This window comes from Camelina sativa, chromosome 5, assembly GCF_000633955.1.
Source record: "Camelina sativa cultivar DH55 chromosome 5, Cs, whole genome shotgun sequence".
Lineage (NCBI taxonomy): Eukaryota > Viridiplantae > Streptophyta > Magnoliopsida > Brassicales > Brassicaceae > Camelina > Camelina sativa.
The window spans coordinates 14,471,079-14,491,681 of record NC_025689.1 but is presented as its reverse complement, the minus strand read 5'-3'; the positions used below and the strand labels follow the sequence as shown (position 1 = coordinate 14,491,681).

Sequence of the window (20,603 nt, the reverse complement as noted above, 5' to 3'; positions counted from 1 at the left end):
TATTTTCTCCAATAGAAAGAAAAAAAAAAAGTATGAAAATGTCAGTTTCACCTTCCTTTTTGCTTTTAGTTCAAGTCTATGATTTGTCCATAGAAAACTATGATGTCTCCCTTTATTTATTTATTTTTCTCTATACTCTATTGGCTGTTTAATTTCAATTTCTTTTTTTATGGTTAAGAAGTTTGCTATCATATCATTAGTAGAAGCGATCTTATGAGGAAAAACATATATTAAGCAACATCATAAAAGTTATTACTCGTGTATCTTGTGTGTAAATGACATAATTAAGAAAACATGAAATTAGGAAGAACAGAAGTTTGGTGTTATAGCACCTACCATTTTTATAGTAACAAAGAATAAAATCCTCATATATCTCCTTTGCATTTCATCACTCATCACATTCACAATTCTTCTCTCTCCCTCTCTCTCTCTCTCTTTCATCAATAAATATTTATCTTTCTCTCTCTTCGTTTAATAGATTTGAAGGTTGAGAGGGGGGAGAGGAGAATGGGAGAGATGAAGAGTATGCAAATGGGTGTGATTGGAGCATTGTTTCTATCAGTTGCATCTTCTGTCTCCATTGTCATTTGCAACAAAGCTTTGATGACCAATCTTGGTTTCCCTTTTGGTAATTCATATTTTTTTCCTCTTTTTTACTTTGTGACACTATATATGTTCCAATTAAGATCTTTATCAGAAACCGATTAATTATGATCATTTATTTTTTTGGCCATGATTTTGTTACAGCAACAACATTGACGAGTTGGCATTTGATGGTAACATATTGCACACTTCATGTGGCATATAAACTAAACTTCTTTGAGAATAAACCTATAGACATGAGAACTGTTGTTCTCTTTGGCCTCCTCAACGGCATCTCCATCGGTCTCCTCAATCTCAGCCTCGGCTTCAACTCTATCGGCTTCTACCAAGTATATATGTTCGACCTAGTTTTGATCTTTATCATATTAACATCTACATGTTTAACTAATTTGAAGTTTCTCCATAAACAAATGGCAGATGACCAAACTTGCAATCATACCATTCACTGTTCTATTAGAAACTCTCTTCTTCAACAAGAAGTTCAGGTGAACCTTGCTTATCTTATTATATAAAACTCATATTTTAACCGGATGAATGATGTCAAAATATATAAGGTTATTATTTTTTTACTCTTTACTATATAGATCTATTTCTAAAAGTAGTGACATATTTGGTTTTGCAGCCAGAAAATAAAATTCTCATTATTTCTGCTGCTGGTTGGTGTTGGGATAGCATCAATCACAGATCTTCAGCTCAACTTTGTTGGCTCTGTTCTCTCTCTCCTTGCCATCGCCACAACTTGCGTCGGCCAAATTGTATGCTTTGTGTTTCATTAATCAATGTACAAAAGATTAATCCATAGTATATAGTATAGCTAATATGACTAATATATATCATGTTGTGGTGTATAGCTAACAAATACAATTCAGAAGAGACTCAACGTGACATCAACACAACTCCTATACCAATCAGCCCCGTTCCAAGCTGCTATACTCTTCGTCTCCGGTCCTTTTGTCGACAAATACCTCACTAGCCTCAATGTCTTCTCCTTCCATTACTCTCCCATTGTTGTGGTAAAAATTACATCAATTTTATTTCGTATAATCTTCATTTAAGAATTAGAGTTGTTTCGGTATATTGGTCCGACCCGATTAAATTCAGCCCACCTTTAGTCCGGCCCATTTAAACCTATCTCATTTTGAAACATGTTTGTAGTCGTATTTTTAACAAACCTAGATAGGAGAATTTTGTGAAATTTGACGATGATGAATCTTGTTGCTCTATACATGCAGGGGTTCATAACTTTGTCGTGTTTGATAGCGGTTTCGGTTAACTTTAGCACATTTCTAGTGATCGGAAAGACATCTCCGGTGACATATCAAGTCTTGGGACATCTCAAAACGTGTTTGGTGCTCGCATTTGGTTACACTCTCCTCCATGATCCTTTCACTCCTCGTAACATCGCAGGGATCCTCATCGCTGTCCTCGGCATGCTTCTATACTCCTACTTCTGCTCCGTTGCTTCTAAATCCAAACAAGTCTCCTCAGAGTCGACTTTTCTTGTACGTAACCAAATAAATAGAAAAGATATCTAGAAATAATGACTCTTTGAAAGTTTCTAAGTACTTTTGTTTTATTCTTTTTGTTTTTTACAGGGGAAAGATAGGGACACGACACCTCTTTTGGGACAAGATAAAGAGAACCATCATGAAGCCAAGAAATTAGACAAGCATTCTCCAGTATGAGTACAATTACTCTCTCTTTATGTTTGGTCTCCACAATCCTGTTCTTTCTTTTTTTTTTTTTGGTCCCTTCATTGATAATATTTTGTAATTGAGTAAGCATTTTCCTCCTTTTTGTGATATTACAAGGATAATATTATCTTCTCTCGTGATCTTTTGTTTATCTTAGTATCTTCTCTGATCTCTCGTGTTCAAAAATAATCAAATTTGTTCTCTAGTAAAAAAAAAAAAAAGAAGAAAAAAAGTATACTAGCTAACTAATATTATAATTCATATCAAAATAGTTTTAGACACTTGGGTGATGAATTTGTACTGATTAGGTAGTTTTTGAGTTTACAAAAAAAAAAAAGATATTGGGCGATTTCATGCATACAATATAATTTTAGGAATTTACACACACAACAAAAATTGCGTTCCTATGGCTTATACAATTTATAAAGAAATGAAGTATTTTATGCTTAATTTTGTCCACATACGAAAATTAAAGAAAGTATTTGTGTTATTATATATATATATATATATATATATGTGTTTACATGTACAATCCACTATATAAGCTTACAGATTATATTACATGTATGTATGTACATGTGCATCAAGTCTAACGTTTACTAGAAGTCATGCCCATCCCTTGTACACATGCTACGTCGTCTTTGTTTTTTTTTTCTATCTTTCCATGAATAGCATACTGTATTTACAACATTTTTATATTATGGACCCACGAAGAGAATTGGCATGAAACTTTCCTTTAAAAGCGAATAATTTTTTGTTATTGTTATTAAATCTAGTGGTGATCATGAGACTTTGAAGCTACGGATGATAAATAATAATAATAATAATAATAATAATAACTGAGAAATATTGGTCATCAATCTTCATCAATAGGCCAACTTGTTTGCAACAACCAACAATCCAACTAAAAATTCATTTATTAGTAGTGTTTTAAACAAATTTATTTGATGATGACTTGTTCCTACAAATTTCTACAGTTTTTATCTTATGGCCAACGATAGTTTGATACGTTTCTACAAATTTCTCAATCAACTCTAATGCTTATTTTTTAAGATTACTAGTTTCTCTTTAATTTGTATTCTATATACTACCTTGTCGGTTCGTTTCACTTTCTTTAGCCATTGCTTTTTGTATTCTCCACTCATATTAAAAAATAAAAATAGTTTATGTAGGAACTTAATTACAAAAATGTAAGTTAAACAATCTGGTGTAAGTAGATTTTTGTATGTGCATGTGATTAAGCTCCCAAGTGTTTTATTCTTAATTACTTCTTACAGTGATCTGTTTATTTCGATTTTATTTACAATAACTGATATTTTTAATGCGATTATAACAAGGGCTGTTGTGTATTTGATGTACAAAACCACCCATATATATATCTAGATAGGCGTCCTACATAAATTTTTTGTTTGTTTCGTGCCAGTGATACACAGTCTAAATTTGAGTTAAGTAGATTAGCATGCTATGTCACTTGATATCTTTTGGTTCGTATAAAAAATATGTACAAAAGTTAGTAAAACAACATTTACCCAAGGTGATATCTATTCTATATACACGGGTATCTCTTTCGATAAATTGGTATATTATAACTTGCTTATAAACAATCCGTGGAAAGATATAGAAGTGGGCACAAAGATTAAATTTCTTTATTTCTAAATGTTTCTCTAGTGGGTGTTAAACTTTAAACTGTAAAGCAAAAGTGAAACCAATTACAACAGTGTGGACTCATTCATCATAAGATGAGTGTATCAAAAAAGTAAAAACTAAAGGTGGAAAAGAAAGTTATGGAAAACGAGTGAAAGTGGACAAATCAAAACATTTTTTTGTGGTTAAAAACTGTGAAACACATCAAGAAACATAACAAGGGTAATAACGTCATTTCACAACATTCGTAATCATTCATTCGTTCTCTCCCCAATCTTTTTTATGGGTCACTTTTGCAAAATAAACAAACAACAAATTTCAGTTTTTTTTCCTCTCTCTCTCTCTCTCTCTCTCTCTCTAACCCAGAAAAATCTGGAAAAAGCGACGATGACGAGAGATCAATTCAAATCTTAGTTTACCCAATTAATAAAAAAAAAAATCCGATCTTTACATCAAAATCACCCTCTCGTCATCTTCGTCTTACGCTCTCGATTTCTCTGATCCTTTTTTTTTTTTTTCTTTTCTGGGTTTTGTCGTTTTATGGTTCGATTTGTATCAAACGGAGAAAACAAGGAAGACTGACTTGTGTGTTGGGTTTTTGTTATTGCGAACAAGTTTTTTTCGAGTGGTTCAAGACTTTTCCAAAGGTGGGTTTTTGTTTTTGGGGTTCCATTGGATTATTTTTTTCCTTGGAAATCAAGAAACTTGATAAGGTGTCTTAAAGTCGAAAGCTTTGTTCTTTATCCAGGACTTCGCTTTTGGAGTTCCGATGGCTTTTGGGTCAGATAACGAGAACGAGACGAAGATGGAAGGTTGGTTGTATATCATTCGATCCAATCGATTTGGATTGCATTTCTCTAGGAAACGTTACTTTGTTCTTCGAGATCATCTTCTCAAGAGTTTCAAGTCCGTCTCTGATTCTAAATCCAAGGTCTCTCCTTTTTTTTTTTTTCAGATTTTTGTTTTTCTCCATGTTGTTGTTGTTTTTTTGGACTATATAATGTTAGCAGAGTCTGATTTTGGGTTTTACAGGATGCTGGAAGAAGTGCGGTGATTGATTCATGTATTCGAGTTACTGACAATGGAAGAGAAAGTGTTCATAGAAAAGTATGAATCTTTTATTTGGGATGTGTATCTGTTTCTTAAATCGTAGTTGGTTTTGTTATAATGGTTTGTTTTTAATCACTTGTAGGCATTCTTTATATTTACACTATTCAATACCTCGAATCACAATGATCAGCTCAAGGTAAGGTAATTTATGTTTTTTTTTTTAAACTTTTTGTTGGTGGAAGAAGTTGTTGTGATGAACATCTCTTTTTTTATATGTTAAGTTTTCTATTGTAATTTGTGTATAGTTAGGAGCAAGCAGTCCTGAGGATGCAGCTAGGTGGATCAATTTAATTAAAGAGGCAGCTTTAAAGGTCATTTTAGTAACTAAGCTGTTAAGAGCTTTTCTATTTGGAGAATTAGAGACTTAATAGTTATATATGTTTATGCAGGGTAGTCCTTTTCCTGGAGATGTTTTTAATTGTTCGAGGGGGCGATGGGACTCTTTGAGGTACCTTTTTCTTTCCACAATTTACTGAAATACATCACTAACCTAACTGTTTAATGAAACTGTTGAGCCAGTAATTCCTGTCAATGTTGTTAGTTTCTTAGCACCTATAATGGTTTGTGGTTTTTTTAAAAGATAGAAATATTTTCTGAAATCAGATTGAGTAGCTCAGTTCGAGATCGTCACTCAAACTCTATTGACTGGACTCTCCGGCCGTCTGCAAGAGTGGATCCTGTTACAACTGATGTTGTTGCGCCTTCTCCATGGACGATATTTGGTTGTCAAAATGGTATGGTGCATATTCAATTTTTCATTGCTTTTTGTGGCTGGAAAGCATAGTTTTAACATGTGTTGCATACAGGTCTCCGGCTTTTCAAAGAGGCAAAAGAGAGAGATTCTCTTGGAAGGGTTACTATCTTCTTCGTTCATAATCTGTTGAAAAGGGTTGATCTGTTCATTGAGTTTTGATCATTCCTTTGCCTGATCTCGCAGTGGGATGATCATCCGGCTATTATGGCTGTTGGCGTTGTTGATGGAACCTCAGAAACCATTTTCCAAACGCTTCTTTCTCTTGGACCCTCAAGATCAGAGTAAGTACTACTGTCATCCAGACAAGCAAGCCTAAGACATTAAAAATCTTAGTACATAAACATATGCGGGTTTTGGGTTATTTTAATTTTTTCAAAGTTTTGTTACTTTTTCTAAACCAAACTATCGAAACTCTGCAGATGGGACTTCTGTTTTTACCAAGGAAGTGTGGTTGAACATCTTGATGGTCACACTGATATAATTCACAAACAGTTTTACAGCGATTGGTTACCTTGGTCAGCTACTCAACTTTTTTTGCAAGAGTTTGCTTCTTTGTTTGTCTTATTACTGACATGCTGTAGTAACAGGGGGATGAAAAGAAGAGATTTCTCCCTAAGACGTTACTGGAGAAGGGAAGATGATGGAACATATGGTTCGTAACACTTAATTGAAATATCTGTTCATTTGATTCTGCCGGATATTCCATTAACTAAATTTTATCCTCGTCTGTTCATTCTGTTGCAGTTATTCTCTATCATTCCGTATTTCACAAGAAGTGTCCACCTCAGAAAGGCTATGTCCGTGCGTGCCTTAAAAGTAATGTACGCCTAGATTTAAATTTAAGAGAAGTTAGTTTCTGCATTTTCTTACATGTTCATTTGTGCAACTGCTAATTAGCCTTGTGATGTCATATAAATTTGACATCTCAGTCTTCTACTGTTTCTGCACCTCTTTTGTGTTTGTGGAAACTTATCTCTATACTCTTTGATGATTTGTTCGAGTGTTTTGTATCGAAAAGATACAAATTTTATAGCAAAGTTTTACTTCGCATTTTCCAGCAAAACTTTTGTTTCACTGTCTTAGAATATATATATGTCTGTGGGTGTGCCAGTACATATTGAAAACTATTCTTTCCCTTGAAACTATTGATCTCTTTTGTGTAACTATTGTTTTCAACTGCAATTTTGGGTTGAGTATCAAAGCAAGATGACACTTTCTCCTTTGTATCACAGGTGGCGGTTATGTGATTTCTCCCATAGACAACGGAACACAATCAGTTGTGAAGCACATGCTTGCTGTTGATTGGAAGTCTTGGAGATCTTATATGAAGCCCTCCCTAGCTAGATCTATTACTGTGAAAATGCTTGGAAGACTTTCTGGTAGTTGCCAGTTCTCTTAAAGGAAACTGTCTTAGGTTTAGCAGTTTTTTGTTTTATCATAACATCCTTATTGGTTGAATCAGCCCTGAGAGAGCTTTTTAGGGCAAAACATGGAAGCTTTCCTCCCAATCTGTCGTCAGGGGAGTTGTCAAGAAGTGCAAGATTGACTCAGAATGAAGATGGTGAGTTTGGTGATTCTTCTCTGAGAGAAAGTGAAATGTTTAAGGACACTGCAAATGAAGAGAGAGACAAATTTCCCTCAGAGCGATCTAGCCTTGTAGACTTGGATGAGTTTTTTGATGTCCCTGAACCGTCAGATAGTGACTATTTGGAAGACAGCTGGACCTCAGATTTTGATACGGAGACATGCTGTCAGGTAGCAACATCAGACCTAACTTAAATATGCTTGAAAAGATAACAGTTCTGATTCTTCCGTTTGCCAATCGCAGGAATCCCGCCAGCCAAAACTCAATAGCGCTACGAATTTGGTGAAAAAATTACATGATCTTGCAGGTAACCCCAAGTTTCGTGGAGTAATTCTGCTCTTATTAGCTGTGTCTTGTCATTTAATGGTTAAATTGTTTTTTCCTCGAGCAGTTCAAAAGAGGGGTTATGTGGACCTGCATGAGAGGGCTAGGGAAGAGAGTAGCACGTCTTGCTGCTATGGAACCACACTTCCAACTGATCCTACTTGTGCTTTGCCATGCAGTTGGACAACAACTGACCCCTCTACTTTTCTCATTCGTGGAAAGACTTATCTTGATGACCAGAAGAAGGTAAAGAAAAGAAAATATATTTTGCTTTCTTAGAGGTTTTGAATATACCAATCTGTATAATGCTCAATTTGTAAGCATTCTCTTCTGGTGAATCCAGTTCAAGGCAAAGGGTACACTGATGGAAATGGTAGCTGCAGACTGGCTAAAATCTGACAAGCGGGAAGATGATTTGGGGTCCCGTCCAGGAGGCATAGTTCAGGTTCTTATTGTTATTGTTTGTTCTGATAGAAATTTGCCCCCTCTTACTTATCATTAGAAAAGAAGTCTTACAAGTTTCCCAAATGCAGAAATATGCAGCAAAAGGTGGACCAGAGTTCTTTTTCATCGTTAATATACAGGTAAAAGGACACTCCTGCCACCACCGCTTTTTTTCTTATTCTAGCTTTGCCATTTGTTTGTAGAAGAATCAATTAGTTGTTTTGTGGAATAATAGGTTCCTGGATCAACAACGTACAGCCTTGTGCTTTATTACATGATGAGCACTCCCATTGAAGAGCATCCTTTGCTACTTAGCTTTGTTAATGGTGATGACGCATATAGGAATTCAAGGTTCAAGCTCATTCCTTACATATCCAAGGTTCGCATAAAAGATTACTACCTCGTTTAAGATCTTTTTATCCTTATTCTCTCCAAATTTACTCATATCCGACTTTGGTTTTTGCAAAATGATCAGGGCTCTTGGATAGTCAAGCAGAGTGTGGGAAAGAAAGCATGCCTTATTGGTCAAGCCCTTGAGATCAATTACTTCAGGGGAAAAAACTATATTGAGGTAACACAGTAGGGAAGGATTTACGGTCTTAATAGGAATTAGTATTAGGCTTTTCAGTTTTCAGAATTGGGTAAATTTGTTGTCGAGCATTGATTGTTAGGGAATCTTACACCTCTGTTATTTTCAGCTGGGTGTTGATATTGGGTCATCAACTGTTGCAAGAGGAGTTGTGAGTCTTGTTCTTGGTTACCTCAACAAACTCGTGATTGAAATGGCATTCTTGGTGCAGGTAAAGTAGTTTCCAATGGTGTTGTTATTACTCTTCTTCCCTGGTTTAACTCTATGCCCAAGTTGGTAGTCTGTTACATACTGAAGCATTGGAATTGAGTGTGCAATTTTTTCTTTGTACAGGCAAATACCGAAGAGGAGCTCCCAGAATATCTTCTTGGAACCTGTCGGTTTAACCATCTAGACGCTTCCAAAGCTGTGTCAATTATTCCGTAGAGGACTAAACAAAGATCAAAAAAAGTTCAGATAAAGTATTCTTTGAATTCTATCGAATGTGATAGACACAGTTAGGCACTTCTTATGTAACCCCATTGATAAAATCTTGGGGATACTGCTGAAGTTCTTTGTATAGACTTAGTTCTTAAGCACAATTTATTTTTACAACTCCATGTTAAACATTGATTTTCCAATACTTAGATTCCACCATTTGTTAAAAAAAAAAAAGATTCAACCATTGGTTTATTCTAGTGTTATGATTTACCATCTCCCAAATGCACGCTTAAGACTGGCGGAAATGAATGACAGACCAAAAATGCTACTCTTATGCGTCATGGCTCATTTGCCTCTGATCCTTGGTTTACAATAGCCCACAACAAAGATCTCAATGGAACCCTTTTGACCACATTGAGAATCACAATCATTTCAGTTTCCACAATCGTTGAGCAATCCTTGATTCTGTAGTAAACTTGAGTACAGTTTTCTGGTATCTTTAACTCTGCAGATAAAGAAAAAGCTCTGACATATTTAACACATACACTAACTTTTTTCTTTGTGGTGGTTCCTTCGCGTATCCAACATAGACACATTGCCAAAATTGAATTCAAAAAGGGGGAAAGATAAAAACTTTATTAAAGATTCCTCACCGCTCATAAGTTGCAGGAAACATGAACACAAATTACAGACAAGAAAGAAAGAAAAAGGATTGGTTTTTATTTTAAATCTAAAAAAACAGAAGAAACTCCGAATATCTCCAACATCAACTAGCCTAGCTAGCATTAGCAATACACATAATAAAAAGCCTAAGAAGACTGTACAAACAAAGTCAAACCAAGAGCCACACAAGAGTTTTAGAAAAAAACCCCTGAAAAGCTCCTTATAGCTAACAACTCAGGTCATACAACAACAACAACAACAACTCATGTCAGTCTAAACTCCATGTCAGATTCAGAACAGTTTCCTTCTCAATCCAGAATCAATGTTCCTCGATATCTTAGTGAGCTTCATAGGAGCTCCAGGACAAGTATCATCAATCATCTTCGAATCCAGACTCCGAGAAGAAGGAGGCGGTGTCTTGCAACCATCAAAACACCAAACCTCAGCAGCAGAAGCAGAAGCAGAAGCAGAAACAGAAACAGCAGCTACACCTTGACTCTGCAACGAGAAAATGATTCTCAACAGACTCTGGTAAATAGACTCTACAATTTCTTCATCAGATACCAAAACAAAATCTGAGATTGAACTGGAATCAATCTTCATCGATTCGACTCCTATGTCACTCTGTGTGGTTATTATCTCTTCTTCCGACAGAGAAGAATCAGAATCGATGGTGGCTGGAATCGAATCTGGGACATTAGGGTTTGGAGTTTTGGGCGGCTCTATAATCGAAGCTGTTTCTTTGACGGCTTCACATGGCTCTTCTTGCTCCATCGAGTTTACGAGACCTAATAAGCCCACAAACACAATAATCAAATCTCAGCAGAGTAAAGTAAAGGAAGGAGAAGGAGAAGGAGAAGGAGAAGAGAGAGTGGTCTGTGTGTACCTGACGGCTCTGTTCTTTGCTTTTTTGTTTGCGCCATTTTTTAGGGGTTTTTTTTCATTTATATTTTTGGGAATGAGAAGTGAATCTTAGCCGTTGGATTGATTTTGCAATTTTATATCTGACGGCTGTCTTTTAACATAGGAGAGACTTTGGAGTTCTCGCCTGTGAGGCTGTGACAACAACTACAGTTAAGTTGCGTTTGTGTCTTTTTTTTTCTTTTTTGTTTTGTTTTGTAATGTAAAATTGTTAAACCGGAATGGATGATTGGTTAAAATTAAAATGAGAACATAAAAAGATATATATATATATATATATAAACCTTAATTCATTAAAATTTTCAAATATTTATTAATAGTAATACAATTATACAAATGTCATGTTTCAAAGTTGTGGCGACAATCAAGCTTATACTAGTTTGTTGCTTAGTAATGTTGAACCGATTGGCAATTTGAAGAAATTAGTTTGGGTATCCCTTCGCTTCGGTTTAGTTCATCTGAACGTTACGGTTAATCCAAAAATATGAACATTCGTCGTCATCGACCCACCATCGTCTTAACCAGTTTCATATCGTTGAGCTGCTTCATTGTCGTCACTACCTTCTCTAACAGAAACAACGTTGTCTTTACATTTCTCTAGAGTTTACATTTCTCTACAGTTACTATAGGTTTTAACCCGTGGTACACCGCGTGCATATAATTTTTATTATTATTTGTATTTTATATTGTATTTGTTTGTTAAATATTAGATGTTTTGTAAATAGAGGAATAACTAAATTTTCCTGCAGTATTACGGCTAAATATTTATATTAATTTTTTAATCCGAAATATACTTCATGACCATTTATTTGTTATATTTAGTTTGTTTTGTTTAGTGTTTGAGATTCTATTTTGATTTTTAATTATTATAACAAATAAATAAGTCATTTATACGATATGATTAAGTCACATTGTTTCTAATAATTTAATTATTTTACACATTCTTAGTTAAATCAACTTTATTTTATATGTCAAATATTCTAATACTAATAGTGTTGAAAAATAATAAAATGAGGATTTAACCCATGTTTGCACAAATTTAAAGATATTTTAATAATTCCAACATGGTATTTTTATAACTCATCTACTATATAACCTTATTATATAGTATTTTAAACTTTTTAATTTTACATATTGTAATATTTTAAAATTTTATTAAGTTTATATATATTAATTATAATATTTAAATAAATATGTTACAAAGTTATTCTTACGTTAAGAATCAAAGCTCACATGTATTTGAAGACAAAGGGAATCAAATTGTTGTTTTCTTTTTTTTTGCAAATGATTCAGAGATATAATATCTTCAAAACACAATAGAAGGTGTGGTTAAATATATCATAGTTTCTATTTCCATATTGATTTTACTATAATTTTTTATAGTTGGAATGAAATGTAAAATATTTAGGAAACAAAATCTGAAGTAATGTTATTTTTGGAAATTTATTAGGGATTCACTTTTTAAATAAGTTTTTAATTAAATACAAATAAAAGGGTAGAACCCAAAATGTACTTAAATATATATATATATATATATAGATATGCGTATCACACTTAGATTTTTTTCTTGCTCATAACCAAATTTCTAGGGGTGGGCAAAAAAACCGAACCGAACCAGATCGAAATAAATGGTTTGGTTTGGTTATGGTTAAATCTAAAAATCCGTTTGGTTTTCATTTTAATTAACTATTTGGTTTAGGTTTGGTCTGGTTAAAAACCTTAAAACCGAATGGTTTTTTTGGTTTTTTATAAAAATTTAGGATAATTAGATATAATTACTAATTAGTTTCTCAAGCTTATAAATTTATATTGTATAACAATATCAATAATTTTTTTTTATTGGGCTTTAGTTATTGATCTCCTATTAATCTATCGAATTACAAAACCTTAGCCTATATATATTCATTATTACTTTTATGCTTATTTTTAGTTACATATCAACTATTTATTTTTTAAAAGCATGGAATAACCGTTAAAAGCCAGAACCAAACCGAAACCGAACAAAACTGTGATAGATATGGTTTTTATATGGTTTTCTTTTTGATGAAACCGAAAAACCATAAACCGAAAAAACCGAACCGTAACCAAACCGAATTATATATGGTTTCTTTATGGTTCCAATTTTATAAAACTAAAAAAAACCGTAAACCGAAAAAACCGAACCGAAACCAAACCGAAAAAACCGAACGCCCACCCCCTACAAATTTCCGCCATGTTACCCATTTTGGCCAAGCACTTTTCATTAGTTAACATGATCAAATTGATGAATAAAGTAATTCTAAATTGTATTAACCAAATATATTAAATTTATCCGATTTTTAACTGAATTTCAATGAAAAGACTTAATATTTAGTTTTTTTTGGTTCCTCACCCTATATAATAAGGAACTTCATAAATTCTCTTAAATATAATACATTTTAAAATAGAATAAATTAAACTAATATGGATGGCAAAAGACTTTTAAGCTTTTCAAGTATCTAAAACTTTTTTTTTTCTCATACAATTTTAGTTTTATCAATAAAAAATATGAATAAAATTATCATGTACATTATATTGGTGGTGTTATTTTAGTTTAACTCTTTGTCAAAGACACAAAGTGATAAAACTATATCTTGAAATTTAATAGAACCCATCATGTGGAAGCTAGGCCGGAGGAGACCCACTTTCCCATGAGGAAACTCCATTACCATTAAGTTTTTGTACACTCTCCTCACGTAATCGTCGGTGATCTCTCTATTTCATCTTTAGTTTGACGAAATATGAAAATATCAACAACTTTGCACACACACACACACACAAAAAGAAGGAAAATATTAGCAACAGAATGATAATACTAATAAGTAAGAAGAAAACAATAATTGAATCAGATCGGATCTAAAAGAGCATGTTATCTGATTTGACATGTGGGCCGTTCATGAGTTTGATATTTTGGTTCCTACCTAACTACTCTACGCAATCATAGCTTTCTCTGTTATATTGATAACTTCATGGCTTAGCTTCAAATTGATACAATTTATTTTATTTGTAGTGTGTTGTTGACTTGTTGTTAACTTGTTATCGACATATATTACTCAGATCGTATGTATAGGTTTTCAGAAGTTGCAAAAAATATAAACAGAATCTGATGGTTTGTTTTTCAAGAATGACTACTGTTTTGATTTTATAAAAACCAGTTAATTAAACATTTATGATTTCAATAAAAAAATACCTAAAAAGATGGTAACCAGCCAATTTTTTTAACAAAAGTTGCGTGATATTTTTCTAATTTTTTCTTTTGCTTTTTCTAAATATACTATTTTCAACACTTACCAATTTATCCAAAAATAAAACCCTTTTTTTTTCATATGCAAGGAACCTATGTTTTAGTTATCTTTGAATCAATCTTTTGGCATTACTTCTGAAAGTTTTATTTTATTTATACGCAAAACATTGATTCATTAATCAAAATCTGATGGTTTAATTTCAAGAATGACTTTTTTTGATTTTGCAAAAATCAGTTAATCACACATTTATGATTTTAATAAAAATACCTTAAAAAATATGGTAACCAGCCAAATTTTCTAACAAAATTTGTGTGATATTTTTCTAAATTTTTCTTTTGCTTTTTTCAAATATACTATTTTCAACATTTACCAATTTATCCAAAATAATCCTATTTTATTTTTTTATATGCAATAAACCTATGTTTATTTATTTTTGCATCATTCTTTTGGCATTACTTATGAATTATTTATTTCTTTATATGCAAACATTGATTCATTTATCCTATGTTTTCTGCAATAAATTTATGTTTATTTCTATGTGCTTCATTATATTTAAAAAAATCAAAAGCTAAAATATTATTCAAGATTTTGCAAAAATTAAAAATAAATACTAAAAAATCAAAAATCAAAAACTGCAAAACATCATGACTTAAATCTAACAACAAAAATCTAAACCATGAATTGTAAGTGATAAGCCCAACCCCAAACATTAAATTTAACCTAATATTACAAACTACAAATAATATTAAGAGTAAAAGTAATATCTACTGATATAATTTTTGAACATCATTTCCACTCACATAATTAGTATGCTAATGAAATCTGTTTTGTTGGGAATACTTAAGTTCATTAATCGAAACCTTAAAATTAAGAAAGTCATCTATCCTAATTAATTTATATTTCATCACTCTAGATAAAAAAAAATTAGTGTCAAAAACAGTACTTTTACCATAATTTGTTGAATTTATCCAAGAAACACCAAAAACTTAATAGCATCCAAACCATTAATATTACCTTGATCATATAGTATCAACTCGTAATTCTTTTAAACTTTTACGATAAAAATTTCATATTATAATGATCATAAGATAAATTTTTCTGTAGACAATAATATTTTATCATATAATAAATACATATTTAAATAAAAATACCATGATCCCAACAACAATTAAAAAATGGGAAATTTTTAAAATACCTCTTTTTCAAAATCACTATTCAAAAATATTCCTCAATAAAACTTTATTCAAAGTGTCACTAAAAATCATATACTGTATGTATCCAAATATATGTGCAAACTTATAAAAATATAAACAAATTAGCTGTATATTATAAACCTTATGAACCTTATAAAATTTTATAAATATTCAGATTGAAAATAGATAGACGATATGAGCATTTAAAAAAAAAGTAAAATAAAAAGAGTATTTTCAAACATTCCTTAAAAAATAATGAAATTAAAGTTCTACAGTATCTTTTAGATATTAATTACTTAAAAAAATTACTGTTTTCTTTCAAAAGAAAAAGAAATAAATCTACAGCACATTCTCTCTCTCTCTTTCTATCTCTCTCATGTTCTGTAATCCCTAAATCCCCAATTGGGACAAATTAGTCTCTCTCTCTCTCTCTCTCTCCCACACACCCTTTGCTCGTGCTTGGGGAATGCGTTCTGTGTAGTCAGCTGCTGTATCGGAAGGTTTGTGTGTCTCTCTCTGTCTCACTCTCTTTCTCTTTCACTTTCTCAATTATCTCTGTTGTGCTTTTTTTGTTCTTTTTTGTTTTTTTGGATTATGAGACAGTACAAATGTATAAGAAGATGAATGATTTGTTCTTTGTCTCGTGTTTGAATTCAAATGTTGAATTGAATATTAAAAATGAAATCTTTTTTGACTCAAATTTTAAAAGTTATGATTTTTTAGTTAATAGGAAATTAAAAATGAAATCTTTTGACTCAAATTTAGTCTTTTGCCATATCTGTTCTGGAATTTTGCTTTTATTGAGTCAACATATTGAGTGAGCTAATGGGAAATTGAATTTTAGTCATACAGACGCTGGTTGATTCTTACTTGGCTTGGCTTTGCTTACACTTATGTTTATGTTGTTTTCTCTGTCTTGTCTATAGTTTTTGTGAGCAGTGAGTGACAAATGAATAACGGTTCTTGGTTACCTGAAGAGGACTTCAAGGGTCTAGAGGATAATTTCTTTGATAATCTTGTTGAGCATATGGATGATATTCCCCTTGAAGACATTGAAACTGCTGATGATGATGAGGAAGATTGGGTTACCGGGTTTAAAAACCTCGGTCCTCCACCATTGGATGTGCTAACGAGTTTGTCCTCTGAGTTCGATTGCAAGGTACAGCGTGTGCGAGTCCACAAGCCTGCAACCATTGTGGTGAGTAGTTCTTAGGCTTGTACACATTTAATTAAGCATAACTCCAAATTTATTGCATATAACTTCTTTCACTATGCCACATTTAACATCATGCAAATCTTTGATTTAGGAAAGTTGTAACATATGGTACTTCCGTATTCAAGTTTGATAGCTTTTTATTGCTTAATGATTGATCACACTAATCTACATAGCTCATGCATATTACTTGAAAGATTTTTGAAACACGATCACAGCACACATCCCCTGTAAGACAATGATTCAATATTGTATTTCATCATTGTTCTTTCAGATTTAAACCTCAGTAGCATTTTTACCACATAACGTTAGAAAATACGAGGAAAAGGGGATTCACTTTGCATCGTTTGTGCAACTTGATATATTGTTCACGCATTCACATCCCACATTTGCATTAGGAAGTAAGTTTTGTACACCGCAACATGTCAATTCTTTTGAATTTAAGCTTCAGTTGGTTATTCTTGCATTGGTAGCTAATTTGTGTTTTCTTAAAATCACTCTTATCTACATTAGGAAAGTGCATCATTTTGAATTGAAACTTTATTTATTTAAGCTTCACACGATTACAATATCCATTTTCATTAGGAAATAGTTTTGCATGTATATCTCCCATTCTATTGAATATAAGCTTCCATAGCTTTTTACTGAATTATGTGTGTGTAAAAGTCAAAGAGTCACGCTTGTCTATACGAATTCTTATGTATCGTTTATGCATCATTTGGCTAGAGATGTGTAGAAGTCAAAAAATTATTGCTTATATACATCACACATACATGTTACTTCGGTAGATTATCCACACAATCACAATGCACATTTGCAAGAGGAAAGTAGTTTTGTGTCAGTATTAGCTAATGTTTCTGTGAGTTTGAAACACAATTGCTATTTTTTTACCCATTTCGGAAAGCACCTAGAAAATAATCCTCATTATGGTGCACCCGAGAGTGTATATGTTAAGTCTATGAATGTATAAGAGAAAAAGACTGTGGGGTGTCTTAGGTCTATCACTTAAGCTTTTTCTTGTGTCAAATGCCCATGGATAGGAATAGTTGCCAGCTATATATATAGAACATGGCTAAATAGGTATGGGCGTTGAGTGTTTCTGTGCCTTTGTGGCAGGGAGAGTTTTGGGGTTCTCTTGATCTCTTCAACAAACACAAAGTTACTTTGGTTAGTTTAGTGTCTGTGTTTGTTCTTGAGAGGAACAAAGAAGACATTGTTTTCTAAATCTATCAGTGTGTATGTACATATAGCACAAGAAGGATGAGGCATAGTATCATTATCAATTTGATATGGAAAGCAGTTGATCTGGATGAAATCATGCTCGTGTTTTGTTTGTATACTTTTCTTTGGTTCTCACTTAACTTGAGGGAGACAAACCATAATTGCAGCATATCAGATCCTGTTTTGTAAGGAGAGAAACTGATGAAGATCATGTCTTCGTTTTTACCATGAATAATCTTTGTTCTTTCTCTTTACTTTTTGTATGCATTGAATATGTTTCTGAATTTAGATTCATTTACTTTGATTGACTTCATGCGTGCAGAAGCAGTCGAGTTCTTCGGATGTCTCTTCTACTGTTGATAACTTCCCTCCTGATGTCAAAGTCTCGAAGTTATTTCAGTCTACAAGCCCAGTCTCAGTTCTCGAGAACAGCAATGGTTCCGCCTTGTCCCATAACCAAAACAGAATTCAGAGACTGGCCTTTCTTGTGAAAGGCATCAGAAGCAAGCGCAAACGCCCCACAACGCTGAGATTCTTCCAGTCACTTGGAGCAGAGATGTCTCAGATGTTTNTGGATGAAATCATGCTCGTGTTTTGTTTGTATACTTTTCTTTGGTTCTCACTTAACTTGAGGGAGGCAAACCATAATTCCAGCATATCAGATCCTGTTTTGTAAGGAGAGAAACTGATGAAGGTCATGTCTTCGATTTTACCATGATTACTCTTTGTTCTTTTTCTTTACTTTTTGTATGCATTGAAATTGTTTCTGAATTTAGATTTCATTTACTTTGATTGACTTCATGCGTGCAGAAGCAGTCGAGTTCTTCGGATGTCTCTTCTACTGTTGATAACTTCCCTCCTGATGTCAAAGTCTCGAAGTTATTTCAGTCTACAAGTCCAGTCTCAGTTCTCGAGAACAGCAATGGTTCCGCCTTGTCCCAAAACCAAAACAGAATTCAGAGATTGGCCTTCCTTGTGAAAGGCATCAGAAGCAAGCGCAAACGCCCCACAACGCTGAGATTCTTCCAGTCACTTGGAGCAGAGATGTCTCAGATGTTTGTTCCGGAGGAATCAGAATCAGAGAATTCTGCCAAGAAGAAACGCAAGAAATATAGGAGTCCTCCCCAGCCGGTCTGTCACAGTCCAGAACTATTTAACCCAGATGGGACAGTCCGGAAGTGCACTCATTGCGAGACAACTAGGACCCCGCAGTGGAGGGAAGGACCCTGTGGGCGTAAAACCCTCTGTAATGCTTGCGGAGTACGGTTCAGATCAGGCCGTCTTGTTCCAGAATACCGTCCAGCATCAAGCCCGACCTTCGTCCCAACCGTGCATTCAAATTCGCACAGAAAGATCATTGAGATGAGAAGGAAAGATGAAGGCCAGCTGGAAACCAGAAAGATCCGTACCGTGACTTCCTGAGCATAGGAGACTAAAAGAGGGCTTTGTAACTTCAGCAGACCAAATGAGTTTGGTCTATGATAAAAGGACAAAATTGTGAGGATTTGTAGAATTTGGTCAACTCTCTTCTCTTGGAAGACTGATGTTCTTAAAATCTAGGGTTTAGGGTTTGTCTTTTTTTTTTTTTCTTTAATCTGATGCGGAGAGTTTAGGGTTTTTGTTGAAATTTAGGGTCTTAGTTGTTGTTTGATTATTTGGTTATGTTTGAAAGAATGTTTGGCTGACATCTATTTTTTTATCAGAGTAGTGTAGTGTAGTGCACCTTCGGCTCGGGTTCTTATCTCCTCACTAAAATAGGACTTATTAACCTGCTTTGGTCCCGGGTCTATTGCCAGAGCCTCTCGGATAAGAGTGATGTAATGCCATTTTTGTTTTCAAGAAGCAACCACATTATTTTATTTTTTTAGTGTCATCTATTCTCCACTATCACACGACAATGCTTTACACTTTTACAGAATAGGTCGGAACTATTCGAAGTTTAAACTTAAAAGTTAAAACCATAAGACAAAACTAAAATTGTTGTAATAAAATTTGGATATATCATATTTAAAGTATTTTCCTTTTTTTTTTTAAGTTAGACTTGTTGATGAAACCTAATGATGGAAAATGAAAACAGAAACTCACAAACAAAGTCATCACCAGATGTTAAAACATATACTCACAAAGTCATATAACCTGCGCAACCCAAGTTAGTGGGCTTGATATCTCACAAAGTCATATAACATGTTTAAAATACATTCATATTTGAGTAGGGTTGGATATGTCATATAAACATGTATTTTTCTATTCTCGTTTTAAAATTTAGTAATATTCCTCTTCAATGTATCACTCTAAAATAGATATATACTTTAAATATTGGTATTAAAAAATAGAGTTAATTCTATAGGATAATTCTAGCATTTCTTCTAATTTGGAGAAGATTTTATTTTATAAAAGAATTTAGAGTGAAAAAAATAGGCGGAGATTGGAGATGTCTTAACTTTAACAACAAAATTATAAACCATGCATCATAAACCCAACCTTAAACTTTTAATTCAACCTACTTTTACAAACTGTAAACCGTATTAAGAGTAAAAATGATAACTACAGTTTCTTTTAAATTTTAACTACAGCTTATTCTAAAATTTTAACATCATTTTCACTCACTTAGTTAGTATGATAATAAAATCTGTTTTACGAGGATATGAAGTTCATTAATCAAAATTAACCTTAAATTTATGAAAGTCGTCTTAACAAATGATTTTACTAAATTTCTTACACGATTTTTTTTGTGTCGTAACAAATATTAGGACCATCACTTGTTAAACATTTATTATCGAAGAAAAGCCGGTTAAATTAGTAACATCAAAAAAATTAATAAGGCAGATAATCTGAAATACTTTTTTTTTTAAACTCCTATGACAAAATTTCATATTACCGTGAATTTGCAGATAATTTTCTACAGTTAAAAAACACTAATTTATTATTTAATTAATATAATAATAAAATAGCATTATCCCAA

The 20,603-nt window shown here is 33.0% G+C and overlaps 5 protein-coding genes across 5 annotated transcripts; 4 read left to right on the top strand and 1 right to left on the bottom strand.

Moving 5' to 3' along the window:
- Positions 296–2,448, top strand: LOC104786887 (uncharacterized membrane protein At1g06890). Its single transcript, XM_010512340.1, has 7 exons — positions 296–628; positions 748–932; positions 1,021–1,088; positions 1,226–1,358; positions 1,455–1,616; positions 1,836–2,105; positions 2,199–2,448. Exons 1-7 carry the CDS (start codon positions 508–510, stop codon positions 2,286–2,288), a joined length of 1,029 nt encoding a protein of 342 aa, XP_010510642.1. The 5' UTR covers positions 296–507; the 3' UTR covers positions 2,289–2,448.
- LOC104786886 (protein ENHANCED DISEASE RESISTANCE 2-like) lies at positions 4,242–9,383 on the top strand. Its single transcript, XM_010512339.1, has 22 exons — positions 4,242–4,588; positions 4,690–4,872; positions 4,974–5,048; positions 5,134–5,187; positions 5,297–5,362; positions 5,441–5,499; positions 5,655–5,785; positions 5,858–5,904; positions 5,989–6,086; positions 6,225–6,320; positions 6,393–6,457; positions 6,550–6,621; positions 7,038–7,184; positions 7,268–7,560; positions 7,634–7,697; positions 7,782–7,960; positions 8,058–8,159; positions 8,248–8,298; positions 8,394–8,537; positions 8,634–8,729; positions 8,857–8,958; positions 9,081–9,383. The coding sequence occupies exons 2-22, from the start codon at positions 4,711–4,713 to the stop codon at positions 9,171–9,173; spliced, it is 2,196 nt and encodes a 731-aa protein (XP_010510641.1). The 5' UTR covers positions 4,242–4,588; positions 4,690–4,710; the 3' UTR covers positions 9,174–9,383.
- Positions 9,789–10,806, bottom strand: LOC104786885. The gene is made up of 2 exons (XM_010512338.1): positions 10,717–10,806; positions 9,789–10,618 (listed from the first exon to the last, which is right to left on the bottom strand). The coding sequence occupies exons 1-2, from the start codon at positions 10,751–10,753 to the stop codon at positions 10,122–10,124; spliced, it is 534 nt and encodes a 177-aa protein (XP_010510640.1). The 5' UTR covers positions 10,754–10,806; the 3' UTR covers positions 9,789–10,121.
- Positions 15,558–18,317, top strand: LOC104789254 (putative GATA transcription factor 13). The gene is made up of 3 exons (XM_010514985.2): positions 15,558–15,707; positions 16,134–16,405; positions 17,964–18,317. The coding sequence occupies exons 2-3, from the start codon at positions 16,157–16,159 to the stop codon at positions 18,315–18,317; spliced, it is 603 nt and encodes a 200-aa protein (XP_010513287.1). The 5' UTR covers positions 15,558–15,707; positions 16,134–16,156.
- Positions 18,221–19,500, top strand: LOC104786884 (putative GATA transcription factor 13). The gene is made up of 2 exons (XM_010512337.2): positions 18,221–18,335; positions 18,452–19,500. Exons 1-2 carry the CDS (start codon positions 18,330–18,332, stop codon positions 19,061–19,063), a joined length of 618 nt encoding a protein of 205 aa, XP_010510639.1. The 5' UTR covers positions 18,221–18,329; the 3' UTR covers positions 19,064–19,500.

What these genes read in the sequence shown, in the direction of transcription:
- LOC104786887 (XM_010512340.1), top strand. Translation starts at nt 508, where the DNA reads ATGGGAGAGATGAAGAGTATGCAAATGGGTGTGATTGGAGCATTGTTT. An exon ending in CAATCTTGGTTTCCCTTTTG is followed by an intron (nt 629 to 747) that starts GTAATTCATATT and finishes ATTTTGTTACAG; the next exon opens with CAACAACATTGACGAGTTGG. An exon ending in ACTCTATCGGCTTCTACCAA is followed by an intron (nt 933 to 1,020) that starts GTATATATGTTC and finishes AACAAATGGCAG; the next exon opens with ATGACCAAACTTGCAATCAT.
- LOC104786886 (XM_010512339.1), top strand. Translation starts at nt 4,711, where the DNA reads ATGGCTTTTGGGTCAGATAACGAGAACGAGACGAAGATGGAAGGTTGG. An exon ending in TTAAAGAGGCAGCTTTAAAG is followed by an intron (nt 5,363 to 5,440) that starts GTCATTTTAGTA and finishes ATGTTTATGCAG; the next exon opens with GGTAGTCCTTTTCCTGGAGA. An exon ending in GGGGAAAAAACTATATTGAG is followed by an intron (nt 8,730 to 8,856) that starts GTAACACAGTAG and finishes TGTTATTTTCAG; the next exon opens with CTGGGTGTTGATATTGGGTC.
- LOC104786885 (XM_010512338.1), bottom strand. Translation starts at nt 10,753, where the DNA reads ATGGCGCAAACAAAAAAGCAAAGAACAGAGCCGTCAG. An exon ending in GCAAAGAACAGAGCCGTCAG is followed by an intron (nt 10,619 to 10,716) that starts GTACACACAGAC and finishes TGGGCTTATTAG; the next exon opens with GTCTCGTAAACTCGATGGAG.